Genomic DNA, 16,475 nt, shown 5'->3' on the forward strand with positions numbered 1-16,475 from the left:
GAATCTTAGCTGTGCTGCAGTTTCATACAAAGAGTTAATATTTATTGTCATCAGTAATGTCAGACCACATGCAACTGAAATCTGAGGGACTAAGAGCCCTGCTAAAATCTGTTTCTGTAAATTATCAATAAATGTTCACTAGTTTGCCCTATTCTATATTCCAGCTCTCTTCTAGTGTAGTCATGTTGACCCAGGTATTGTATTAATGCAACGAAGGCAAAGTGGAATATTTCAACGATGCAACCTACACACTAACTTTAAAATGCAGTGAGCACCGTGCCTATGAGATTCTTTGTAATGGCACGGAGCATGTATGAGTCCGATCTAACTTGTGCGGTAACACCAAGCATGGTATTGAGATCATGCAGTGAGCATCAGCTCTATGAAGACTGCAGTGGGAATGGCTAGTATTGGTATGGTAGCTCAGTGGTTAGGTACTGCTGTCTCACAGTACCAGGGACCTAGGTTTAATTCCAGCCTTAGACAACCATCTGTATGGAGTTTGCATGTTCTCCCTCTCCCTGTGTCTGTGTGGGTTTCCTCTGACAGTCCAAAGATATGTAGGTGGATTCACTATGCTGAAATTGCTCGTAGTGTCCTAGGCAGATTAGCCATGGGAAATAGTGGGGGTGGGGTACTCTTTGATGGATTGGTGTGGACTCAAATGGCCTGCTTGCACACTGTAGCAATTCTATAATTTTTTTTTCTCCTGAACCATCTGCTTCCTGAGCATAAAGAAATTCTTCCATGGACAATGTGACTTTAAAATGAGAACTGTCAGCAGGATTTGAACCTACACAGGGAAAAGCTAATGAATTTCAATTTCTTCAGCTTTAGTCACTGAGCCAAAATACATCTACTTTGAAAGAACAGCATAATTAAGTACCAGCTGAAACTGGATCTTCATTAACTGACTCAGATAGATCCTTTGTTTTGGAACCATATAGAAGTAGCCAATTTAGTGCAACTGAGCACGAGAATGCAAATTACAATTGAGCGTTGGAGTTAAGCATCTCAAGGAATGAAATGACAAAAGCAGAGAGGTTTGTGGTTGATTTGCCTAAGCAAAGCAAGTGATTGGTGAGTATTTCCTATCTTTAAGGTGAAAGTAAGTTCTTCAGTTTATAATGGAAAGAATCACAAGAATGTTAAGGCTGGTGATTCTTCACGTGGAAAGATCGGGGATACTAGAGTGAATTATAATCTGATAAAGATGGATGATGAGGTGATGTGTTCCAGCTGCAGCAAGTGGGAGCTTCTGGACACATCTATAGCAAAATGTTTGCAGCTCGTGTAACTTCAGATCTGAATTGAGTTGTATATATTTCAGTGCATTGAGGAAGGCAAAAGTTACCTGTACACTTTGTTCCAAGAGTTGATCATGCCCCTTAGATTAGGTAATTCAAATTTGATCTCTAATCAAGGACAGGAGGGTGTGATTGGATGAGGAAGGAACAAGGATCCAAAGGGTTGGTCTCAAAAAGACTCTGTCCCTGCAATTGTCCAGCAGTAATGAGGTTCTTACAAGCTATGTGGACAACAATGGAGTCTGCAGAGGGAATTAGCAAACTGACCATGACACTGTGTTACAGGGAGCCACTGAAGTTATTGGGGTGGGGGGAGGTAAGAAATACAAATGTAATAGTGGTAGAGGATTGTATAATGGCAGGTGGGGGGGGGGGGGTTGGGAATTGATGTTGCCCTCTGGAGCCTTCGGCATGAGTTCCAAAGGCTATGTTATAGACAGGCTAAGTGAGTGGGTATAAACTTAGCAGACAGCATATAATGGGATATAGTAATATAATGGGAAAATGTGAGGTTATGCACTTTGGCAGAAAGATTGGAATAGCTGAATATTATGTAAATGGAGAAAGACTGAAGAAAGCTGTAACACAGTTGTGGTCCTTATCCATAAATCACAAAATTCAATAGCTTCAATTTCGGCAGGAAATAGGGAAAGCAAATGGAACGTTGGCTTTTATTTCAAGGGGAATGGAGTGTAAAAATAAAAAAAGTTGCTAAAGTTAGACATGGCGCTAGTCATTCCTCACCTGGAATATTGTGAACCATTCTGGTCTCCTTAGGTAAAAGAAGATACAATGGCGTTGGAGGCAGTCCACAGAAAGTTTACCAGGTTGATCCTAGGTGTCGAGGGATTTTCTTAGGAGGTCAGGTTCAGTAGGTTGGGCTTGTTGTCATTGGAGTTCAGAAGAATGAGAAGATACTTTATTGAAACATTTGACATTCTTAGGGGGCTTGACAGGGTAGATGTGGAAAAATCTAGGGCCAGAGAGCATTATCTTAGAATAAGGGTTCACCTATTTTAGACAGATACAAGGAGGAATTTCTTCTATCTGAGGGGACAGCTGTCAAATGTGGGTCATTACATGTATTCAAGGCAAAGATAGAGAGATTTTTAATTAGTAAGGGAATCAAGGGTTATGGGAATAAGGCAGATAAGTGGAGCTGATGATTATCAGATCATTGAATGGTACAGCACACACAATGGGCCAAACAGCCTACTTCACCTCCTGTATCTTATGATCTAATGGCTTTATGCCATTTGGAGCATACTCTGGCATGGTCCTTGTTGTCAGACATTTCCAAGAAAATTTTGAGAAAACACCAGGAACTCTGCATTCATTGATCTGACCAAACTACTTGATTCAGTAAATCACAGGGCTCTGTTGAACGTGCTCCAATGATTTCGACATCCAAGAAACCTTATTACAAATCTGCTACTTAGACAAGACCTTCCCTTAACAAATCCTTCCTGACAATATTACTGCAACTGTACTGATTGTAAGATCTGAGACAGATATACTCAAAATTCAGACTTAGTTCAAGCAAGGCTGTGTGATTGTCCTCATACAATTCAGAATGTACTTGATGGTAGTTATTCACGCCATCAAAGCTCAACTTTCCTCTGGTATTAGTATTAAATATCACCTAGAATGGAAATTCTTTAACCTCAACCACTTCTGTACAAAACTAAACTAACCACCATAGATATGCATGACCTACAGTATGCAGAGTCATTACCCACTGTAACAGATGTGTAAACCATTCTTGATCTCTTCAGTTTTGCATACAGGAAACTCAGCCTGTCCTTGAATGTTGTCAAAACAAATCTCAAATCAATCCACAGCTGGTCAGACAAATATTCGCCCTCTCATCTATGCTTAATTGAGACTTTGGAAGATGTTGAGCACTTCTCATATCTGGACAGCCACCTCTCTGAAATGATTACTATTGGCTAGCAGATTCAAAACTGGATCAGCTGTGCCAGTTCTGCCTTCTACAAACTATAGCAGTGATAGTTTGATGAGAAAGAGCTCTGCAAGTAAAGTCTTAGTGTTCAAAGTAGTTGTCAACATCACACTCCTGTACTGCAGGAAGGCTTAGATTCCATACCAGCAACATATAAGAGCATGAGAAACATTCCACCAACAAGTCTTCCACCCACATCCTCTGGATTCAATTCAAGAGAAACACCAAACAAATGCTGGTATCCTTGAGGCCAGGTCCACAACCATTCAGGTGAAATTCTTACAAAATCAACTGTGGTGGACTGGCCACTGTACGGTGGTAGAGTTTCAGGCTATTCAAAAAGTGGGGCAAATATCAGGGAAGCATCATAATGAGATGGGGAGAGAGTTTAGGAGAAATCAGTAATGTTTAGCCTTGCGTCTTTGGCTGCATTGTTCAGATTTGATCATCCTCATCATTCTCTTCTTCATCCTATTCTCAGACATCCCCCTGTGGTGACTGCATGGATTGGCCATGAGATAGGCATAGCAGTCTGCCATGAAGTAAACCATTCCATCTTGAGACTTGCTTTGGACTATAGTGCAGGCCTTCACCAGTCTGATATGGGGACCTGAACCTTTGTTTGACGATGCTAATGGTTTGCTCACAAGAACTCAGATTAAATCAAAGTAGTGTAGGTTGTCTCTTCATTGAATCAGTCCTTAGCATCTGTGTCCAGGTTCCTGATAGGAGCCACAAGTCACAAGATGTAGAGTAGATACCCACTAACTCCAGCCTGAGACTTGCTAGTCTGGGATAATAATGTGGAAATTGAGTACTACCTGGAGGTCAGGCTGGCAATATTCACAGCTTAAGGTCACAGTTGTTTTAAAGCAGATAACTAGGTGGATGAGGTCCTGATTGGAAAGTAGTTTTTATAAATTGGAAGCTTTTTTTCACAGGGACACAAAGTATACATTGGACATGTCAAGATTAAACAATCACAGTTTTAGCCTGCTTCTATATACACTAATTTGTTAAATCAAGCAAAAGATTTTACCATTTGGTCATGGTTTGTGGATGTTGTTGCCTAGGCCATCATATTTTGCCCATTTCTAATTGTTTGGAGAAGATGTTGGTGAGCTGTCATCTTGAACTATGTTGTCCCATGGTGGAGAACCCACAGCATGATTAGACAGGGTTTTGACCTACTGACAGTAAAGAAATGGCGATAAGAGAAGATGGTTTGTGGCTTGGAGGGAAATTTGCAGTTAGTGGTATTCCAATGCATCTGCTGTCCTTCTAGGTTATAGAAGTTGCAAGTTTGGAATATGTTGTTGAAAGATGCTTGACGAGTTACTGCAGTGTATCTTGTAGGTGGCCTTTGCTGCTGCCACTATGTGTTTGTGGTGAAGGCAGTGAAAGCTGAAAGTGATGGATGTGGAGACAATAAAAACAGATGGTTTATCCTGGATGGTGTCAATCTTCTAGAGTGATGATAGTATGCCCACTCACAGGCAAGTGGAGGGTATTCCATCACACTCCTGCTTTATTCAACAAGCACTGGGGACAAGGGGAGACTGGTGGGGAACACGGTGGGGGTGTGGTGAGTTACTTGTCACAGAATTCCTAGCCCCTTACTTACTCTTGTAATCACAGTATGCATGCGGCTGGTCCAATTTAGTTTCTGGAGAATGGTAACACTAGAATATTGATGGTGGTGGATTCAGTGATGGTAATGCCCTTGAATGTCAAAGGCTGATTATGAGATTCTCTCTTGTTAGAGATGATCACTGCTTGGCACTTGCAAAGCTTGAATGTTACTTGTCATAATCAGCCCAAACCTGGTCTTGCTGCACATGGAAATGGACAGCTTAAGTATATGAGCAGTTCTGAATGGTGCTGTACTTCAGCAAATATTGCCAATTCTGACCTTGCAATGGAGGCGAGGTTAATGATGAAATAGTTGAAGATGGTTGAGCCTAGGACATTACCCTCCAGCAATGTCTGACCTAAGATGAATGACCTCCAACAACCACAACCATCTTCCTTTGTGCTAAGTATGACTCAAAACAGCAAAGAGTTTTCCCCTGATTCGCAATGAATTGGGCTTTACTCCATTATAGCATACTCATGATATGCTGCCTTGATGTCAAGAGCAGTCACTCTCAACTCACCTCAGGAATTCAGTTTGTCCACATTTGAGCTAAGCCTGTAATGAGGTCTGGAGCACAGGTGGAACCCAAACTGAGTGTCAGTGAGCAGGTTATTCCTGTGTAAATGCTGATAACACTGTTGAGAACTGCTTCCATCATATTTCTGATGATTGAGAGTATGCTGATTGGGCGATAATTGGCCAGGTTGTATTTGTCCTGTTTCTTGTAGGCCTGGCTAATAAGGGCAGTTTTTCACATTACTAAGTAGAAGTCAGTGTTGTAGCTGTAGTGAAACAGCTTGGCTAGGGTTGCAGCTAATTCTGGAGCACAAATCTTCAGTATTATTGCTGGAATGTTGTCAGATTCTTAGCCTTTTCAGTATTTCATTACCTCCAGCTGGTTCTTGATTTCACATGGTGAGTTTTGAATTGGCTGAAGACTGGCACCTGTGATGCTAGGGACTTCGGGAAGATGCTGAAATCACACACTTGGCACTTCTGGCTGAAGATGGTTGTGATAGCTTCAGCCTTATCATTTTCATTGATGTACTGGGATTCTTCATCATTGAGAATGGGAATATTTGTGGAGTTTCCTTCTCCATTGAGTTGCTTCATTGTCCACCACCATTCATAACTTGATGAGGCAGGACTGTAGAACTGTTGGTTGTGGGATTGCTTAGCCCTGGCTACTGTATGCTCCTTCCACTATGACATGCAAGTGATTCTGTGTTGTAGCTTCACCACGTTGACACTTCCTTTTAGGTATGCCTGGTGCTATTCTTAGCATGCCCTCCATCATTCTTTACTGAACTATTGTTGACCCTTGGCTGGATGGTACTGGAAGTATGAGGGATATGCTGGGTGGTGAGGTTACAGATTGTGGTTGAATACAATTGTAGTGCTGCTGATGACCCACTTTTGTACTTGTGTACCCTGATTTGAGTTGCTAGATCTGTTTGAAATCTGCTCTATCTAACATAGCAGCATGTAACATTGTGGAGCGTACATTCAATGAAGATGGGACTTTGTCTCCACAATGATTGTGCAGTGGTCAGTCCTAGTAATCCAGTTATGTACAACTGCATCTACAACATGCAGACTGATGAGGATAAGTTCAAGTAAGTTTTTTGCTTCTTGTTCCGTCCCTCTTACTAGCCTGCAGCAGATCCAGTCTAGCAGCTATATCTTTTAGACTCAGTATGGTGGAGATTGAAGTCCTACACCAAAAGTACATTCTGTGCCATTGCCACCCTCAGTGTTTCTTCCCAGTGGTGTTCAACATGGGAGGGGTACTGATTCACCAGCTGAGGGGAGTAGGGGTGAGTGGGTAGCACGGGTTGTGATGTTGGTGTAGGTGGGAACCAGTGGTCAGTGAAAGGTTTCCTTACCTTTGTATTTGAGAATGCCATGAGACATCATGGAATTCAAAACCCAAATCAAAGAGATTTGAACAAACTGAACAGGTGGCAGCCCCTTCAACTGACCTTGCAACAAGCGATAAAATCTCAAAAGAAAGTTAATAATCTTAATTAAAATGTCACTTGATGGGGTGATGATGCACTTCATCGCTTGTAGGGCCCATTGGTCATGGAAGCCTTTGAGCATAGTAGCGAATGCTCCAATATATACAAGCACAGGTGAATCCCCAGTAAACGACCACCACGTGTGTACCATTAGACATCCAATTAATAATGATTCACGGCAGTCCATTCAAAAATTCAGCGAGTGGAACGCCTTCTTGTTATTAAATTTGACTAGGTCTTGAAGGTGACAGTGTTTAGACAGTCGATGAAACCTTTCACCAGCGGTAAGGGCAAGTCTGAGATTTCTCTTCCCCCGCTCAGGATCCTGTTGTGTCATCTTCCTGATAGTTGAGTGGTCTGCAAACTGACTGCTGTTGTTTATATCAATTGCTACAGTCTAAATTCAGACCACAGTAGAAATGTTGAGCAGCACAGTTATCTTAAGAGCCACAGGCTTTATGTGCTTGTTCTTTGTCCACAATTCTTGCTGAAGCAGGTAACATAGACCAGAGACTGTCTTTATAATGAAGCATTGCCTCCCTACAGCTCCAGTCCTGTCATGATATCTTATTCCAAGATGCCCTCCTGCTGAAACACCTCTTTGGTCCTTGCCTCCTTCACCATCTTTTTTGACCTTCCAGAGATCTTTACTGCCAGGCTTGCTGTTACTGTTGCAACCTCATTAGGAAACCCAGCAAGATACCCTTCATTTCTAGAACTCGTATAGTTAATAAAGTCAAATAATTCAGCTGCAGCCAAATGTCAGCTCTCTAAAACCTCGGGTACGTATAAGTTAGAGCACTGAAATAGTACTTTTGATCAAAAAGCTTTACATTGGCATTTAAACTCCACATGAACTTTCTCCCACCTTTCTTTCTTTTTCTCACCTCCCTTAAATGAAATAAATATGAACTATAAACAAGCAAAACTTGGTTCCAAAAATCTCTGCAAGTAAAAGTCTCCCACCACACATTGACTCCAATGGAAATAAAAAGAGATGTGAAAACAGGTCTCTGTTGCATAAAGTCAGTATCTACCACAATGTAACCAGCTCTGCCTTCATTTGTCAATTCAAACTTAGCAACAAAATGTCTGGTGGCTTGCTCATTTGTTCAATGGCTTTGTAAACATAAGGTTCTCTGTATCATTGTTGCACCTATGTTATCAGATAAGAACTTCTGATGCATAGCACAATTGATCTCCTTGCTCTTCCAATGGAAAGTACAGGATACAATTTAAAAATTAGAAACATAGAAGATAGAAGCAGGAGTAAGCCATTTGACCCTTCTGCCATTGAATATGATCATGGATTGTTTTCCTTAGAACAGAGGAGGCTGAGGGGTGATTTACTGGACCTGTACAAAATACTGAGGGGCCTGCATAGAATGGACAAGAGTCTTGTTTCCTCTCGTGAAAAGGTCAATGAGCAGTGATCACACAGACATGAGGTGATTGGTAGAAAGATTAGAGGGTACATGAGGAAAATCATTTTCATCCAAAGGATGGTAGGTGTCTGGAATTTACTGCTCAGTTTAATGATTGAGGTGGAAACTCTCAACTCATTTAAAATCAACCTGGATCTGCGTCTTAAGTGCTGTAACTTACAAACCTACAAACCAGGTGGTGGAAAGTGGAGATAGTAGAAACTGCAGATGCTGGAGAATCTGAGATAACAAGGTGTAGAGCTGGATGAACACAGCAGGCCAAGCAGCATCAGAGGAGCAGGAAGGCTGACGTTTCGGGCCTGGACCATTCTTCAGAAATTGAATTAGAATGGGGAACTGGTTTATTCAGCCGCGGCAGACACAGAGGGCGGAATGACCTCTTTCTGTGCAGTAACTTTTCTATGGTCCTATTCATAACATTTTGAAGTAAACATACTAAATAGTAGAAATGCACAATACTTGATAGAAAACGCTAAACTAACTGATAACGTATTCATGTGCTGCGTGTGTGTCTGTAGTAAATGGATCCGCCGCCAGGAGGAGTATTGGAGCTGTCTAACAAGGGTTTCCGATCTGTCAGCTCAATCCTGGGGACTGGGTGATTTCGCCAAATTCACAATCTGTATTAAACTGGAAAATGGAAGGAGCAGACACAACGTGAGAAACACGGGCAACGAGTCATATTTGGAGAAATTCGATAAACTGCAGACCGGGGTGGGGGGAGCAAAGCTGAATGACCTGATGAATGTTTTGCGTGAAACTCTTTTTATAGTTATGCAAATCCTGCCTCCGAGCACTCCTGTATTGCTGCATGTGTAACTCATCGCCTGGGGCAGTGACACCAGGTCTCTTCCAGCAGGCGAAGAACTAACCATTTATTTTTACACATCACTCATGCCGTTGAGTTAACCTGACAGTAAAGCCACATGACCGAATCGGTATTATTTTCTTCCCCAGTTTATTTATTAACGGACGGGTTAATCTGAACGTTAATCTATCATTTTAGACACTTGTCAGTTCTGGGAAAATCAGAGGGTGGGGGGGTGAGGCCTGCAATTATTTTCAACACAATGAATCGACTTGCTGAGAGACAGTGTTGAAAGTTAAGCCGAAGCTGTGAAGTGTGAGGAGAGGGGATATTGCAGGCGCCTGTGCTCCTGCAAAAGGCTGTCCCTGCCCCCAGCCTGTGGTAAACACGGCGATTGGTGAGAAGGGGCAGCGTATCAACCTTCGGGAAGGCGGGGCTTCCTCATATCCCTCCCCTTCACATGTGGTGGGGGGGTGAATTTCCAACGCCTTCCCCCAACCCTCCCCAAACAAAAAGGCTGGGAGATCCGCCCTTTCCCTGCCCCGCCTCCAAAACATCGCCGAGCCGCCAGACTCTCAATGAAACGGCGGCTTTCCCCGCCCATCAGCACCGCTCGCTTGCTCATTCACCCGCCTCGGATTTCTCTCTTGCATCCCGGCTGCTGGCTTTTCTCATCCTGGGAGGGGAGTAGCGCACACACACCCCACCCCAAACAACAGACAGTACCACTAGCCCCTCCCCAATCCTGGAGAGGCTTGTTTTGCATTCGGCTGCTGTTGCCCGGACCGTGTTTGCAGAACGCTAACCAGGACTGAGTGTGTGTGTGTGTGAGAGAGACTGAGTGTAGACTGCAGCGTCTACTTTGTGTTTCGGCTCCTTAAACCACATCTTTCAAAGTCTGTCTTCAGTGTTGGGGGAGGGGGGGCGGGGGTGTTTATTTTGCCAGAGTTAGAGGGGGGAGAGGCTGGCCAGAGAGAGGAAACAGCAAAGGATGCTATGACTTACTGGCTGCTGTCTTGGGAATCTCCAGCTGCCCTTGTTCTCTCCCCCCAAGTAACTGAATATATATATAATTTAAACATATCGATCTCTCTCGCACATATTACCCGCAGCACCAACAACGCACCTGGGGCTTTTTGCACTGACTTCTTGCTCGTTTCTGCTGCCAGTTGCATACAGATTGCGGACTTAACCTCGTTTTACAGAACAAGCACAGAACTTTGCGCCGATCCCACTCTCCGCTGCTAGTCAGCTCGGAGTATTCAGTGATTGACTTTTGAGTTCGCCGATCACATTTTGCGTTCAGATGCTTCTGTAATTTCTTCCCAAGTCTCCGCGGTGTCTGAACGACACGGTTTGCCAGCATTTCCTCCTCATTTCTTGCTCCGATCTTGGACTTTGCCTCTCCGATTTCGGATCTCACCCCCACCCCCCCCCCCCGCCCCGAGACCAGTGAATGAGAAGCAGGGTCATCTGAAGCTGCAAGTTTGGAGAAAGAACGAGGCAGCCGAGTTGCTCTCCTCCTGTCTGCAGCGATGATCAACGTGGAGATGGTTGTCGTCTTCGTCGTCCTCTGGGTGTGTGTTTGGTCGCAGGAGCCCAGCAAAGTGGTGGCCGACCGGTACGCCGTCTACTGGAACAGCAGCAACCCGAGGTGAGGCGCGCCTGGGAGCTGGCTGCGGGAACGGGGACAGTGAGTGAGCCCGCTTTACCCGGGCCCGACTGGGCTGCAGGGGCTCGGGCTCGGGCTCGGGAGGGGAGGGGAGGGGAGGGGGGAACGCCACCTTTTAACTAACCTCTTTTTAAGTTAAAAAGATAACGAGGATTACCTTGGGTTTAGATCATCCTGACACTGTGATTTCGATCACAAGAAAGAAAAACCGCAAGGAATGGAAGGGGTCGGGCGAAATGATTTAAAGCAGACAAGTCCGGCATATGTAATCCATGGTGTAGGCAAGAGGGTATTTTCAGGTGAACTGGTGAGGCTTAAACAGACGCTGGCTTGGTATTGGGAATGTAATGAAGCGCAGCTCCCTGTCCAAGTTACAGCTCAGGCAGAGACAGCACATGCTCCGGTTGTTTGAGGTGCCCCCGGGGTCTGTGCGCTAAAAGCTGCAGCCACTGAGTTTCAAAGCGGGCCCGCGATGAGCCCACGTCCCGCCGGATTGAAAGCTGCCTTCCCCTGGCGCCGGGGGCGGGAGGGCCGCTGCTGAAATACAGGAAGAACCCCGTCTGTTTTAGCGAGGCAGCAGCTTCCTCCACAAGGCTGTTTTGAATTTAGGTGGTGAAGTTGCTTTTGTTGTTGAAAGATCGGATAGAAACGACTTCTCACCCGACTGTCCGTTCTCCAGAGGCGTGCAAAATATTCCCTTTAAAAAAAATACCCGGGCGGTGATTAAATTCAGGAGTTTTGAAACGTACAACGTGCAATATTTAATGAAATAATCGGGCAGTGTATAAATCCTGAGATTGTGCGAGCTGGCTCCTAGGGGCGGGGGAGAAGAGTTAAAAGTTTGGGTGAAACTTGGAACCAGCTTCAGCCCGGAGTCTGTGGCCGGAGCCGCCTCACATCCGAGAAACATCAGGTCAGGATGCTTGGGAACAGCTTGGTCTTGTTTCATTTCAAGTTTCACTCGGCGGTTTGTCCAGTTACAATCATTTGCAAAGTTGACCATTCCTATTTCTTTTTCTTCAAATTTCCTTTTGCTTAAAATGCGCTGCCGAAAACTCATCCGTCCCGTCTGCCGTTCTGTTCTCTTTCCGAAACCAAAATTACAAAACATTTCTTTCCTTTTGAGGAACAACATCTGGATTCGGAATTGCAGCTGCGCCCCTTCCCCAATCTCTCATTATCGAGAGATGGAAAGTTTTAATCATAAACGTAAACTGAAAATGCAAGTCGATGTGTTAGGTAATTGCTAAGCAGTTCGAGGATTAAAAACAAAAAAAAAAGTACCCCTTTTCTGTGAGGGAGACTTTAAATTGCAAATGTTGCTGTATTGGGAATCACCACATTTGGGAAGTCTGGTGCTGTGCTGCAAATAGCATTAACAACCTGGTCACCAATTGTCATCAGGAATTTGTTATCTACCGTTAAGCTTTGTCGCACAGTGTTTCTTTTTCAGAGATTTGTATGACACATGGTGGATTTTGATTAAAATAGCCAAATATTTCTCAAATTCAGTATTGTAAGTTTGTTACTGAGCTTCCGAAGCTGAAAATATTTTGAAGTTTAGTTTTACCGTGGATGCATAAAGACTTTTCACAAGTAAACAAAAACTACTTGCTACAAACAAATAAGAGACTCTGCATTTAATTTAAATCTAGGTCGAATGATCATCCCTATTTTCATTTTCTTTGAAAATGCTTAAGGGATTCAGCAAGTACAATAAAAAAAAGGTTGTTTTATTGTTTCATTCTAAGTTGCACATTGTAGTTTAAATCTACAATTAGTGGTTTGGGTTGGTACCCTTCTTTTGGCCTCTTTTTCTTGTATCTGTTATTATGTTGCTCCCTCTGTCTGTTGCTCCCATTGTGCATGCAAGCCCTCTCATGTGTGATTTTTGTGTGTGTAATATTCTTTTTCCCTGCTGTTCTCATCTTTATATATCTCTGTATTTTGTGTACATCGCTTTATTGTTCTGCTTTCTTTCTTTATCCCTGTTCCCTTCAACCAGTTTAGTAACTTCCTCCTTTCTTTGTAGCTATATCTCACTTTGACCTCTGCCTTTTTCTTTGATTGTATTTATATGTGTGCTTCTCATTATTTTTAGTCTTTTTGTTTCTGCGTTCTCCATTGCACGTTCTCCCTTTTTTGATACCATTCTTTATATACTTGTGCAAGTGTCTTTGTCTCTGTTTTCCTGTAATTATTCCATTTTGTATATTCTTTCCAGAGTAATGTTCTCCCTTGTTTTATGCATCTCTTTTTCTCACACAGAGGTGATGTCCCACTTTGAGCTGAGATGAACAAACGAATTTGGGTCACAGAGCATGTTTTTATGCATTTATTACACTGTCAGGCAAAAACCTGTTTCCAATTTATAAAGTGGATTTTGAACTATTGGGAGAATTTCCTCACCCAGGTTGAAATGATGGAAAAAGCAGAATCTTTTTTGTGGGTTTAAATATGGTGAATTTAGAATTTTTTTAAAAAAGCTAAATTTTGTTATGGTTACTAGATATTTGATATACCACAGGTTTCAGCAATAAGTTTTATCAACAAAAATGATGTCTGCACTGACAAAAAACATTATCGTCATTTATGAGTTAGAATTATCTTGTGACATTTCAAGTAATTGTATAAATTAACAATACAGGATTCTGTTTGAAAGCTGTTTATATAGAAATAAATTGAATGTAATATTGTACAGTGCATGGTTATTGCTTTCAGTCTTGCCAGTTAGGAACAACGGAAAAGTGGGACTCCAATTCTCTGGACCGTCAGGCTATTACTAGCTTACCCTCTCCTCTGGATAACTGGCTCAGGACAGTATTCCTTGATAAAGAAAGGGTGCAGATAGTGGAGGAATTCAAGATTGGTAAAATTGCATGTTGCAACAGCAGGGATAATACACAGTCATGACATTATTAGCCATTGCCACTGACCTCAGAATGGCTGTATATCTTCTGTTTCTAGCTGAGCAAAAGTTATGGATAAACAACAAAGTAACCTTTCTTAAATAAACATTAGGCTGCTTTTATTTGAGAAATACGATCAGGTTGTACAGATAATAACACTGAAGTATTTTAGCTTTTAAACAGTTTTGAAGCCTGAAAGTAAAAAGCAAGAATTTGTAAAATTTCATAGAGCAGTATGGACCGGATGAATTTAATAACAGTGCCTTAAAGATGGGAACTCACAATCTCTATGTGACTGAATATATAAGTTTGTGAACACAAATCCTTCAGCGTTCATTATTGAAAACAAATCTATTTTGCTATTTGTTGCCTTTGTTTCAATTTTGTATTTCTGTATCAGAACGTTTAGGAAAAAGTTGAAAATAAAAACATTGAACGAAGAAAGAGTACACAGTACAGTTCTCTAGGTTGAAATCAGTCTATGCCTGAAGGGTTAATGTTACTTATTAAGACTCAGTGGTTGCCAGAATTTTATTTGCAAGGGAAAGTTCGCCTTTACAATTTACTTTCTCTCGGCACTCACAGGGGGTGAGGGAAACTGCTGCTGCTCATAAATGTGTCCGGGTTTTGGTTGTAAAATTCAACAGAACGGGGTTTGCAGTTCATTATATAGTGCTTAGTGAAAGTTAATAGCATCACTGCATCCAGTGACTGTTTCAGCAGGAAACCCAGCTCTTTCAATGTGGTCCCTTTGTGTGAGCTTGAGAGAAACCAGGATCCAGCAAGGGTTTCACAGACGGCTGCCTCGTGAGGAAGGGTACTAACAGGCAACTTATTAGAAGTTAATTACCCCACACTTTAAGAAAAGGAAAATTCTTCCCATTCAAAATTACAAATACCTAAATTCCATCCCGTTCAGATGTAATGTCTCCTATTGGTGAGGTGCACCGAGAGATGAGTTTTATCTCCTATCTGTTGCTATGAATCTGGTAATCTAACAATACCATGCTGTGCTGAGTTAGTGAATATATGCAATTACTCCTTCAGGAGTCCTGTGTTCACTGTGTGAGAGATAAGAGAGAAAATTAGGAGAGGAGAAAGGGAAATGGAGTGATTAATTGATGGATACATATGAACATATAGGTTTAGTCATGGACACAGGATAGAGATCTTGTTTAATGCTCATATTTGTACCTCAGAAACATGGGAAATGTATAAACAATTGTTTCATTTATTTGATATAAGGAAATTGATTAACTTTTCTAATTTGTTAATTAATAGTTGTGCAGATACTCATGGTTATTAATGTTAAATCCAAATTTTTGTTATTATTTCTTTGAGTGACACGAATAGAAAATAAGTAGAATTAAGGTATGTGTTAGTTTCTGTTGAGTTCACATGTTGCACTGTAGTTTCTAGATAATGAAAATAAAACAGATTCTTTTGCTTCATGATGGTGCTTCTCGACCTGCAAATGCTATCCCAAAATGTTATTGAGCAAACGTTTCTGCAATGTCTTGATTTCTTGAGGAAAGTTCAGTCCTGCAAAACACAGTGTCTGGGCTGACCCTCTGAAAGATTACAGCTTTTTCTTGCAGTTGTGCAAAGATTAAATGTAAAATACTCGAGATGCAACCATTCAAATAAATGCATATACTGTTTCCTAAAGACAAACTTAAAACTTGATTAGGCACAATGCTTTCAGGTTTTGCGCCTACTCCCAGAATTAATTACTTTGTTTTGTTTACCAGCTTGTTTACCTGAATTTTTGATAGTAGGGCAACTTTCAAGATACTTTACATGTTTTGTGCTTGTTCCCTTTCATTTAGCTTTGCTAGAACTAGTTGCAGGTGCCTAATGAAACAATTATTGTTTAGAGCAGATGTAATAAAAAGAACATTTACTTATTCAGGTCAGTAGAAAGTTGCTTTATGTAAGTTTATGCGCCAGAGGTAGAAAAAGAAACCTCTTCAGTAATGGTGATCCTTTTTACACTGTTTTGCACAGTTAATTTCCACAGTCGATTTTGGTAATCTCAAGTTACTTTCCCAAGGTTCAGATATACGTGCATTCAACTGATGGGTGCTCCAAATAATTATTGCTTCCTAATTAGGAGCCAGACAGGTCAAAAGAAAGAGGAGTGCTTAATGGCATTGTAAATGTCATGTTTCTTTGACATCTTCTTTTTCTCCGAAACTGCTGTCATGACCTGCAAGGCCACCGCACCCGAGGGAAATACTGTTGATTCTTCTATCCTTGTGAATTACTGGCTCTGTGTCAACTTCCCTTTTCTTTCCAAAGTCAATAAACACGTTTAGGAGCAAATTACTGCAGATACTGGAATCTGTACCGAAAACAACCAATGCTGGAGATCACAGCGAGTCAGACAGCATCCACAGAGAGAGAGGAAGTTAACGTTTCGAGTCTAGGTGACTGTTCATCATCAGAGCTGAAGTGAAGTGTGGAGGGGACAGCGTTTATACTATAGAGATAACAAGGTGTAGAGCTGGATGAACACAGCAGGCCATGCAGCATCAAAGGAGCAGGAAGGCTGACGTTTCGGGCCTAGACCCTTCTTCAGAAATTGAAGAATTCAGAAAATTCAGAATTCTTTTCTGAAGAAGGGTCTAGGCCCGAAACGGTCAGCTTTCCTGCTCCTCTGATGCTGCTTGGCCTGTTGTGTTCATCCAGCTCTACACCTTGTTATCTCTATA

At 42.1% G+C, this 16,475-nt stretch overlaps 1 protein-coding gene across 1 annotated transcript in view; it reads left to right on the top strand.

Moving 5' to 3' along the window:
* The first annotated feature begins 10,640 nt into the window (after window positions 1-10,640).
* Window positions 10,641-16,475, top strand: part of LOC109931882 (ephrin-A5) — a 187,217-nt gene continuing 181,382 nt past the window's right edge. The window contains exon 1 of the mRNA XM_048595424.1: window positions 10,641-10,834. Within this exon, the coding sequence (XP_048451381.1) occupies window positions 10,716-10,834 (119 nt within the window). The 5' untranslated portion in view covers window positions 10,641-10,715. The remainder of the gene's footprint in view (window positions 10,835-16,475) is intronic.

The sequence above is a fragment of the Rhincodon typus genome, chromosome 3 (genome assembly GCF_021869965.1).
Source record: "Rhincodon typus isolate 14 chromosome 3, sRhiTyp1.1, whole genome shotgun sequence".
Lineage (NCBI taxonomy): Eukaryota > Metazoa > Chordata > Chondrichthyes > Orectolobiformes > Rhincodontidae > Rhincodon > Rhincodon typus.